General features: G+C 40.8%; 1 protein-coding gene across 4 annotated transcripts in view; it reads left to right on the top strand.

Moving 5' to 3' along the window:
• The window catches only part of CERS5 (ceramide synthase 5), a 33,435-nt gene extending 22,436 nt beyond the window's left edge, over positions 1-10,999 (top strand). For 2 of the 4 annotated variants that reach the window (XM_023742395.1, XM_023742397.1), the window contains 7 exons: positions 1,115-1,172; positions 4,321-4,371; positions 5,091-5,183; positions 6,405-6,533; positions 6,641-6,747; positions 7,528-7,684; positions 9,853-10,999. In XM_023742395.1, coding sequence (XP_023598163.1) covers positions 1,115-1,172; positions 4,321-4,371; positions 5,091-5,183; positions 6,405-6,533; positions 6,641-6,747; positions 7,528-7,684; positions 9,853-10,002 — 745 coding nt within the window. In that variant the 3' untranslated portion in view covers positions 10,003-10,999. The other 2 variants (XM_004388317.3, XM_023742398.1) reach the window with 2 other exon arrangements.
• Positions 11,000-11,762: the final 763 nt, after the last annotated feature.

The raw sequence follows: 11,762 nt of genomic DNA, 5'->3' as shown, positions 1-11,762 counted from the left end.
CTAATAATCCTTGCAGCTTGGGTTTTTAATACCCATTTTCACTCAGCTTGGGCTGGAGGGAGAAAAACAAACAAGGATGTGTATAGGTGAGCAGTAAAGGTCCTCAAGTGTGAAATGGGACCTTTTCTTACAAAAAATGACTTTGGGATGAAACCTGGCAACATGAACATCACTTAAGCCACTGTGGTTATAGTCGTTATAGCCCCTTTGCCAGTCAGCTAGTTCCAGGATTTAATGAGAGGCTTGAGGGGAAAGGGAATGTTCTTACTCTGGCCATACATCTGCAGTATCCTGATGAGAAAAGGCTGGAGGGCCTGTCAAAGCAACTGGATTGGGATGTCCGAAAAATCCAATGCTGGTTTCGCCATCGGAGGAATCAGGACAAGCCCCCCACGCTCACTAAATTCTGTGAAAGCATGTAGGTGTGCAGAAGGAGGTGGGAAAATGGGGAGGAGGTTGGGGATATGACTGGACTGAGGTTTTCCTTTTGGAAGTCACTTCTCTTGTTAGGACAACTGTCACAGGATGTGAGGGTTAACTCTATTACAGGAAGAGAACTGGAAGATTGGTCACCGCTAGTTTCTTGGACATGCTTGCCACTAAGCTAAGTGTAATTCCGTTTTGTCCCCCTTTCCCAAATAGATTGGGAGAGAATTCCTATAATTGCATTTATGTAGGTAGATATATATACCCTTGTACACCTTGATAGAGATAGTACTAGCTTGCTCTAAACTGACATTTTGGTGGGGATCATCCCTTTTCAGGGAAATACTATATGTCATTTCATTAAGTTTTTACTAATGAGAAACAGCACTGTATTGGTCATTGTTGTGCAGAGAAAAAGATTAGACAGTATCATCAGGGAATCTGATAGAAAAGCTGAACAAGTATAAGATTAAAGCTGTTAAACACTTGTGGCAATGTATTTTAAACAGAGACTGGAATATGACTCTGTCTTTGGCTTTTTAGGTAACAGTATTTATCCCTATTCTGGGAACTTATCCTGTTTCTCACCGGTACCTGTCTTACCCCTAAATATGCTGTCTTGACTTCCCCAGCCTCAGATTTTCTTTTGAGTGATATTTGTCTAACCTGTACTCTTTCTCCCATCCAGGTGGAGATTCACATTTTATTTATGTATATTCTGCTACGGAATTAGATTTCTCTGGTCGGTAAGTCTGAACTTTCTCTGGTCCTTTGGTTGGATTCTAATCCTGCCTAGGTCTCTAGAGATTAGAGTTGAATATGTTTAGATCTTTATTTTTCCCTGAAGTTTTTCTTTGCAGTGCCCATAGCCCAGGTTTTTACATTAAATAGATTGTCTTCTGTTTGGGGTCTGATTTCAATAACCTCATGACTGTTTCTCCTCTAAATAATGCTAATAATAGTAGTAATAAGTAAATCAGTATAGCACTTGATAGTTTGCAAAGCACTTGACAAAAATCTTGTTCTTTCAAGGAGGAGACAGTTGCAGAAATGAAATCAATAATCTTTTGAAGTGCGTAGGATAGGTGTTAGTTCTGCCTTTCAGTTGTCAGTTAAGTATCAGAAGAATTTTAGGCTTTTTGATTCTTGATTCCATATGGTTTATTTTTCATTGTACCACACTGTTTTTTCTCTCTAAAGGATATAATTGAGGCTTCAAAATATGTGAAGCAAAAACTGAAACAGACCTAAGAGAACAGACAAATACACACTTATGGTTGGAGATTTTAATGTTCTTTTCTCGATAATTGATTAACTAACTAGACGCACACACAAAATCACTAAACATGTAGATTTGAACAGCACTGTCAGCCAGTTCGAGCCCTAGTGGCACAGTAATTAAGAGCTCAGCTGCAAACCAAAAGGTCAGCAGTTCAGATCCACCAGCCGCTCCTTGGAAACCCTATGGGGCAGTTCTGCTCTGTCCTACAGGGTCGCTATGGGTTGAGATCGACTCCACGGCAGTGGGTTTGGCTTTTGTGTTTTTTGGTCAGCCAATTTGGCCTGATTAACATGTATAGAACACTACACCAACAGCTGAATAATACGTATAATTTTCGAGTACATACGGAACATCCACCAAGTAAGCTATATGCTAGGCCATAAAATAAGTAGTAGATTTCAGAAGATTGAAATCTTACAGAATGTGTTCTCTGACCATATTGAAAATTAAATTAGAAATCAATAACAATAAAATATCTAGAAGATACTTGGAAGTTAAACATCACTCTTCTAAGTAACTTATGGGTCAAAGAAGAAATCACAAGGGAAATTTAAAAATATTTTGAATTGAATGATAATGAAAATGTAACATATCAAAACTTGGGGATACAGCTAAAGCATGCTTAGAAGAAGATTTTTAGCTTTAAATATTTATATTAGAAAAGAAAAAAGGTATAAAATCAGTAATCAGAGTTTCCACTTTAAGATCTGGAAAAAGAAGAGCAAAGCAAAGAAAAGAAATAATAAAACTAAGAGCAGAAAACAGTGAAATAGGCATTAGACAAACAATGGAGGAAATTAACAAAGCCAAAAGTTGGTTCTTTGAAAGTTGCACTTAAAATTGATGAACCCAGATAGCAGCTAGGGTCACAAAACAATGTGTGTGTAAACTTTTGTATGTAAACTTTCACCTTAAGCACAATAAGAATAAAATAAAATAAAATGGATGAACCCAAACTCCCTGAGGGACTGAATTACAGGGCTGAGGGCTATGGGGACCATGGTCTCGGGAAACATCTAGCTCAATTGGCATAACATAGTTTATAAAGAAAATGTTCTGTACTCTACTTTGGTGAGTAGCATCTGGGGTCTTAAAAGCCTGTGAGTGGCCATCTAAGATACTACACTGGTCTCACCCCTTTAGGAGCAAGGGAGAATGAAGAAAACTAAAGACACAAGGGAAAGATTAGTTCAAAGGACTAATGGACCACAACTACCACAGCCTTCACCAGACTGAGTCCAGTACAATTAGATGGTGCCTGGCTACCACCACTGACTGCTCTGACAGAGATCACAATAGAGGGTCCCGGACAGAGCTGGAGAAAAATGTAGAACAACATTCTAACTCATAAAAAAAGACCAAACTTACTGGCCTGACAGACTGGAGAAACCCCGAGAGTATGGCCCCCGGACACCGTTTTAGCTCAGTAATGAAGTCACTCCTGAGGTTCACCCTTCAGCCAAAGATAAGACAGGACCATAAAACAAAACAAGACTAAAGGGGCACACCAGCCCAGGGCAAGGACTAGAAGGCAGGAGTGGACAGGACAGCTGGTAATAAGGAACCCAAAGTCGAGAAGGGAGAGTGTTGACATGTTGTGGGGTTGTTAACCAGTGTCATAAAACAATATGTGTACTGACTGTTTAATGAGAAACTATTTGTTCTGTAAACCTTCATCTAAAGTACAATGAAAAAATTTAAAAAAAATTCATGAACCTCTATCCAGCAAGACTGATCAAGATAAAAACAAATTATAATGTCAGGGAAAAAGAGATTATCACTACGTATCCTATAACATTGAAGGGATAATAAGACAGTATTATGAACAATTGAATGCAATAATTTAACACCTTCGATGAAATGGAAAATTCCTTAAAAGACATAATTGATTAGTGAAATTCTTTAATTGTTGATTATATAAAATCAACATTCATTGACACGTACCTCTAATGACATATGTTTGAAAAACCACACACACTGGATGACCTAGTTGATTATTTAAGTATAAAATAAATTGTGTTAAACTCTTTTAAAAAAAGACATAATTGAAATTCCGTTATAGATTATTACTTTTTGACTTTTGAATCTTTGGTTTGGCATGGAAATCTCTTTGTTGTCAAATAGAATCATGTCTTCCTGTCTCCCCATTTCTTTTATCCCTGGTGGTGATGTTTCCTAAAACTACCCAAGAGCTCTTTCCCTGCTTTTATTTACCTCAAAGCATGATTATTTTATTCATACTAACACTTTCTTGTTCTAGAAGAAAAATCAAGCCAGTTACTGATCCTTTATTACCTACTACTAGTTGCCCTCAAGTCAATTCCAACTCATGGCAACCCTGTATGTGCATAGTAGAATTGCACTCCGTAGGGTTTTCAAGGCTGTGACTTTTCGGAAGTAGATCGCCAGGCCTTTCTTGAACTGCCAACCTTTTGGTTGGTAGTCAGGTGTTTACTGATCCTTTAGGGATCCCTAAAATCTGGCAAGGGAGATTCCTTCTTATTCCCCATCTCTCTTTTGCCCCCAGCCTAGAGAGAAGGGGATTATACAGGGCAGATTTGGAACCAGGTGAGAATCCTGAAGGCTGACCTGAATTATCTGTTTTCTCTTAGTCACCTTGGTTCTGGGACACCCGACAGTGCTGGCATAGCTATCCATATCAGGTAGGATCTGAGCCCTTTCAAGATGGGCCTTGTATGTGTGTGTGGTGGGGTGGGGGAGAGTGCATGCCAGTCCCAGGACAGATGGCACATTTCCTTGGTGTTCTTAAGGGATTAAGGCTGAGTCCCTTTAAGTCATATTTCCAAAGTGTCTATTTCTGGGGCCACCATAGCAGTGAAATTCAGTTATCATTTTGTTCTAGGCTGTTCTTTATATTCACCCTCATTGGGTTGGGGAAAAAAGCAGCTTCCTGGCACATTCTTAAGAGGTGCTTTCTGGTTTGAATATCCCTTTTATCAAGGATAACTTGAAGTCCCCTTAAGAGTATCTTTGTTCTAAGCTATACTAGAAAAATGCGAGAGAACTGCTAAAAGGGTAAAAGAGGGGAAGGCCTGAGTATATTTAATCCCCTGAAAAGCACTAATTGCCCAGAATTCTAGACACACTGATTTGGTTGTGCCATAGTATGTGTTAACCTTATCTGATCTCTAAAAGATGAAAGCCAAAGATTTGTATGAGGAAGGACAGAGGGAGGAGGTTTAAGTCTCCACACCAAATCCAGAGTCTGCTAGCTATTGCAGACCTTGGTAGATAATGGGGAGGAAGGATGTCTCTAATCATTTTGGATATTGGTCCTTCAAAAAAGAGAAGATTGCAGAGATAAATTGACTCTGACTTGCTGGTGTAGTCAAAGGTGTAACTACTTTTTTCTTTCTTCCAGCTTCTCACAAGTGGGCTTTATTACTATTATATCATGGAATTGGCCTTCTATTGGTCTCTTATGTTTTCTCAGTTTACAGACATTAAAAGAAAGGTAAGGACATTGGCTCCCTTAACTCCTCAACTAATTGCATCCTCCTTTCTAGTAACTACCTTTGTGATGGGTTCTCTGCCCTGACTGGAACCACAAAAGTGGGAGAGAATAGGTTTGATGGGGTTATCAGCTTTTTGTAATGTTCCCAGAAATGAGACTTGATAAAGCATATGTGAGGCATTCAGGGAAACCCAGAGTGAAGACAGCCAGTTAAGAAGCCTACTCTTTTCCTTATTCTTCTTCAAGGTTCTTATATATCTAAGGCTTAGGAAACTACTCAGAACTTGGGATAGAAAAACCTGACTCAGAAAAAGGTCTGCATCCAGGAAAGGTAGATCTGGCTTTGTTTGGCACTGGGACTCTTGCTCTGTTCTCCTTTTTGGTTACCCCACTTCTGAAAGAATGTCAGCTTTAAGGGGTTTTAGATGATTTAGTTTATCTTTTTCCTGCTATTGTTTAGGAAACAAAGATTCAGAGAAGTGAATTGACTTGCTCACATAGTAACAGAGTTGGAAATGACTTACTTATTAAGAGATCTTATTAATACCATTGTATCTGCCTATGTGGAAAGCACAGGCTTTTCATCCTTGTGTCTCTGATCCTAATTCACGTGCTCTCTCCCACTCTATGTCCCTCACTGGACTGAGAGATATTTATTATTATATGTTTGATAACTCAGGTAGAGATTTCCCCAGGTCTAACCCTGGTATTTGAACCCAAGAGGAAATGAGAGCTTTAAATCTGAAAGCAGGAAGTGCCTCCAGTAATTCAGATTATTTAGCTAATGTGCATTTCTTCTGAAACTTTTTGTAAGGGTTTAGCTTTGCCCTTCCACAGATCTCTTCTTTCTGTTACAACCCTTTGACTGAAATTTCTTTCCTCAAAGCAGAAGAATCTTAGAATCTTAGGAATATCGAAGGCTTGTGTGTCCCACTACCACCTGGTAATTATTCATAAGTATCAGCTCAGCATCCATGCTCTACATAGCTTGCAACTATCAAAGAAAATTGCCCTTTTCTCTGCTTTGAGCTATATTAACATAGACTCAAGGTCAGTGGCTCTGTAGGGAGTGTTGGGTTAAATTCTAGGTGGCTACCTAAGGGAGAGTCTAAGCAGAATGGAACCTCTAAGGGATGGAGTATGATCCTCAGAGATCATTGGTTTGACTAGCATGTCTATAACCTTGCCTTTACCTGCCTCTTTGATTTCATTCCTTCCTAGGACTTCCTGATCATGTTTGTGCATCACTTGGCCACCATTGGACTCATCACCTTCTCCTATATCAACAACATGGTTCGAGTGGGAACTCTGGTCATGTGTCTACATGATGCCTCAGACTTCCTGCTGGAGGTGAGATACAGCCCCTCTTTTCTCATTATTCCTCTCTTTCTCTCCTTCCCTTCCTATTTGAGAACTGGCATTCTCCCCTCACTCAATTCTTATATTCCCTTCTCCAGGCAGCCAAGCTGGCCAATTATGCCAAGTATCAGAGGCTCTGCGACACTTTGTTTGTGATCTTCAGTGCTGTTTTTGTGGTCACTCGTCTAGGAATCTATCCATTCTGGTAAGTGCTAGGGCTGTTGAACTGTGATAGATGTGTAGCTAATGATTCCTTTTGGCAATTTAGGGAAGAGAACTCCAAGAACTCTACTGCCCTGCTTTTTCCTTGGCCTAACCTGACCATCGATGGACTCTTTCAGGATCTCAGCTGCCTTGCACAGCGTTTCTATCTAGCAAGGTTGTGATCCAGACTCAGAGCACTCAACTCACTTGGCTTCTGGCTTTCCCGACTCATCTTTGAGGAATAGTCCTCGTTTTATGCTAAAGTAATTCCTTTGCCTTCCTTCGCAGTGATCACAAAATTCTCAGACTCTTCTTGCCTATATCCCTGCTCTATACCCTCTTTTCCACCCTGACCAATACACACGTACTCACAAACCTCTCTCTCCTATACTCATAATGGTACAAGCCAGTAACTCAGTGGGTTGGAGATTTTGCTTAGTCTGAGGGTATATCAGCTATGCTTCTGAGGATCCGAGTAATACCTAGGATTGTGATCCTGCTGCTGTCCCAATTTCATAAAACGCTGCATATGTAAAGTAATTAATAAGACTTAATCCATCAGTTCCTAAAATTGAGATCTTTCTTTGTCCCTAAAGATAGAAAACTCCATAGGCTTCCTTTCTTTATTCCTTTCTCACTGTGGATGAATATTCCTGGAACTTCAACTGATATAAGCTGTGAGGGAAAACACACACAGGGCTCTGCTTTCCAGGGAACTGAGCTTCATCCCTGTCTGCCTAGCTTTGACTCTAGAATCTGACTATTGGCCTCCCCCTTCTAGGATTCTGAACACGACCCTCTTTGAGAGTTGGGAGATGATCGGGCCCTATCCCTCCTGGTGGCTCTTCAATGGCCTTCTCCTGATCCTACAGGTTCTGCATGTCATCTGGTCCTACCTAATTGCGCGAATTGCTTTCAAAGCTTTGATCCGAGGAAAGGTGAGGATGAAAGATGGCTTCTTTCTCTGGACTTTGTGGGAGGTCAGCAGACCTTCTCTCTCCATCTAACCTGGGGAGCCTCATTTATAGAATCAGGCCAAGCAAAAAGGTTAGGGCTCCAGAGTTTTCTCCTCTTCTATAAGTATGGATGTTTAGTCTTTTAAGACATGATTTAGATGCAAAAGGAAGGATCTACTTCTTCCTGTCCCTTAGGAATGGCTGTTGTTAAAGAGCGAGTAGGGTCAAGAGTTTTGGAGATGGCCTCAACCATTTCCTGACCCCTACCTACCTACTTCAGTGGATTTCATATTTTCATGTTTAGCATGAGAACCTTGTTTCAAAGGAAATCATACGCAGAACTACAGCATATAAACTGTATAAAAGTGGAGCTGTTAGTTTGACATAAGGGTGGTATGATAGTTCAAAAGCTACCTGAAGATGATCACACTGTGGTGTTTCATGGTACAGTTTCTATAAAGGACTAAGCAGCAGCCTCACCCCTTTACTGTATGAGGCAAGTGTCTAAGTGAAGTAGGTATTTAGCTTTTCAAATACCCATCTCTGTGCCAAGAACCCAAAAGCACAATGAGAGGTGCCATTTTATGATAAAACTAATAACTGAATTTTGCTAGTTCTAAAGCAGTCAGACTGTGTGTGGCCCAAGAGCTGAGGGATCTCAGCCTTCAGTAATACAGAATCCCAAAGGGAAGAGGGTCTGCTAGAAGGAGGCAGTGACTCTAAGACAGAAGGATGGAATGTTCCCTAGACATATATGATCTCTTGTGTCATTACTCCTTATGGCTGCAGTTGGTTTCAGAACTTGCTCAGTGTGCCTATGCATCTTGCTGTAGCTATTGGACATCTCTCGTCTCTTCTGCTTTTCTTTCCTGACCAGGTGACCTATCCAGGAAGGATTAGACCCAGGCTCTGTACTCTCCACTCTTTTCTCACCTCCTTCCTTTTCTGTATGCCTGGCAGGAGCTGGACAGTTTCATCTCTTGCATGTAAGTGTATCTGTACTTCTAGTATTCAGTGAAACATGTCTGTCTGAATATGTTTCTCTTCCTTCCTGCTCTCGTTTCTGTCCCGTGTTTGTCTCAGAGCATGCCCTCTCTACTGACCTTGTTGACGGATGTTGAAGCCACCAGATTCTTTTCCTAAATTGAGGCAAGAGTTGAGTCTTTTTTTCTTTTTTTTTTTTTTTTGAGCCTCCCTTTCCCTCAAATCTAGAGATAACTGCCCTCCAGTGAAAATTTCCTAAAGATCAAGTAACCAAGTGTTCCATTCCTTGGCAACAGCAATTGTAGCTGTGTTCCCTTCTCACCTCGTCCTTTCTTTCACTTTTGCAGTCTATGGTAGAGAATTTAGAATATTTTACTTGATATGCAGGGTAGTTTGGATTTGGAAATACACTTCTCTAAGCCAAACTCTTTGTTTGAAAATACAAAATAAAAAGCTGAGGTTAAGAGGTAAAGATTCACAGATGGTAGCATGATTAGGGCTGGGATTCTTTTCCCACTGATTGCCAGTCCACTTTGCTTTTTACCATACTGTGTATCTTGGGGATGATGAAGTTGTACAAGAGAAGTGAGCTTGCTGTTGGGAAAGGGGAGAGTTTTGGGGAAAGGGTGTCATAGGATGTTGATAGTTGAGCACAGGAATAGTAGAACTTCTGAAAGAGGCCCAGTTTTGGATCAGCTTTGGTGTAAAGCAAAGTTCAGGATAACCAATATGAATAACTGCAGTGGCGACAACCACCAGAGGATAGAAGCAATGAAGACAACCACATGTATCTTTTGTGTTGGCCTTTTTTATTCTTTGAGTGGGAAGAGGAGAAAGGGTATGTGGAGTTTCCCTCAGAGCTAAACCGAAGACTCAATGAATCATTTCAGTTGTCTTACGCTGGTCCTGAAAGAGACACCCTGCCTACAAAGCAGCTTCTATTCCATAGAGAAGAAAATCAGAGATGACAATAAAGAATCAGAAAACAGACAAAGGAAGCTCAAAACAGCCACAGTTCATACAGCACTTTGAGTCAGGTGTCACCAGAAAGTAGACCAGATCGGGAGTAGTACCCTAATATAGCCTCTGTGGGCTCAGTGTGTTTATGATTCTCTGCAGAAAAGCTCTGTCCTCACCTTTCCTGCCTCTGGCTCCAACCCACCCAGGTGTCAAAGGATGATCGCAGTGATGTGGAGAGCAGCTCAGAGGAAGAAGATGTGACTACCAGCACAAAAAGCTCGTGTGGCAGCAGCTCCAGGAATGGTGCCAATCGGGTGAATGGTCACATGGGAGGCAGCTACTGGGCTGAGGAGTAAGATGGTTGGTATGAGGACTTCAGCACACATGGACTTGTAGGGCCACTGGCAACCTGCTCTTCTTGGGCCTCCTCATGTCTACACTCCTGTGATGAGGGGAACTGCAAGGCACTGAGGAGAATCAAGCAAATATTTTCACTTTTTAAAACAACTCTGCCATTTTGTATTTAATAGTCTCCAAGTCCTTTCAGTAATGTTATTTGCTCTTTGTGGGTATATTTCTGTGTGTGTGCGTGTATGTGTGCATTTGTGCATATGTATGAAGTTCATTGCCTAGGTCGGGGCATTCTGGACTGGGCCTAGTGGGCCTTGCCTGTCCCCCTTTATCCCCACCTCAGTCCCAGGTTCTGGCTGCGACCTGAATTATGCTGGCTCTGGACTAGCCCCTCCCTTATTGCCCAGGGCTCTTGAGGCCCTAAGTCCCTGGACCATCTGAATGGAGTAGCCAAGTTCAGCTCCAGGTTTCTGCACTGTTTCTCCATTGGAACTGGACCACTTCACATGATGGAGTTATATAGAAACAGAGAACCATGGATGGATGGCCAGGACTGCTGTGGCCCCTAGCTGGATCCCCTTCCTACCACCTGGTAGTGACAGGAACAGCTGCTGAGACCCTGCTTCTTTACTAAATGGTACGCAGGGATTGGGGGTGGGAGAGGGTAAGCTAAGGTCTGGGGGAAGACAACAGCCACTGGGTGAGCTGTTAACGGTTTTATACTATTGTTTACTCTTCTGTGATTAAAAGTGCGTCAGCCCTCCTCTGCTGTCTCAAACTCTTTAGTGACTCTTTCCCCAATTCCCTGAATCCATATGCTGATTTAAGAGTCTTTTCAGAGCTCTGATTCTAGAGGCCCTGCCTGTACAAATTTTTCCTTTGGGTGCATGCTGGCAAGAGTAAACTGGAGTGCCTGCATTTTAGGGCTTTTTTTTTTTTAAAGAAAAGATAAACCTGTATAGTCACATTTTTTTCTTTTAAAAAAAAGCCCTAAAATGTAGGCACTCACAAGAAAAAATACCGAGCAGATAAAAGCATGCACATCACCAAACCAGCAAAAGGCTTTGGTTGAAGATCTAAGACACCTTTAGTTTGATACACGTATTTCCTTTTTTATTGAATCCAGAGACTGCCATTAAACATTTTAAGGTTACAATAAATGAGTCTGAGTAGATGTTTTCTCCGTTAGTTCCGTTTTGTCTTTTAGCCCATGGAGAAACAATTTTCCTAATCCAGATTTTTCTGTAGTTGACGCCTTGGCAAAATTACCAATAGTGTTATTTATCTCCTAGAATAATTTTCGTTTTAGTGAATATATAGATTATCAAGATATTCCCATACACTTTTGAGTACATTAAGACATATGAAATACATTAAGACATATCAGGGAGATGTGTGGAAATTGAAAGAAATAAGTATTATTCTAAGAATAAGATATTTACTTGATGTTCATTGATACTATAGATACTGACTCCACTAAAAGTACTGAATTGCTGGATTTTAAAAAGACTTGTTATGGGGCTTGGGGAAATTAAGTTTCAAAAAATCTTTCATAGTCATTTTCTCAGGAAGAATAGTTAGACTGAGGTCTTACATTAAGTTCCTCATCTTGCCACATTTATTGAGTAGACTAGTCATTGTGAAATATAATGAAAGTACTTTTGAAAGTCAGGTGAAATATGTTTGGCCTTTTGAAATGTGAATAATTGCTTTGTTAATACAACCTGAGTTGGTCGGCCAAGTTAATCTGACAAAAAATGCAACC

This window comes from Trichechus manatus, unplaced genomic scaffold, assembly GCF_000243295.1.
Source record: "Trichechus manatus latirostris isolate Lorelei unplaced genomic scaffold, TriManLat1.0 scaffold00209, whole genome shotgun sequence".
Lineage (NCBI taxonomy): Eukaryota > Metazoa > Chordata > Mammalia > Sirenia > Trichechidae > Trichechus > Trichechus manatus.
The sequence above is the reverse complement of the archived record's forward strand: the minus strand, read 5'-3'. Positions and strand labels throughout refer to the sequence as shown.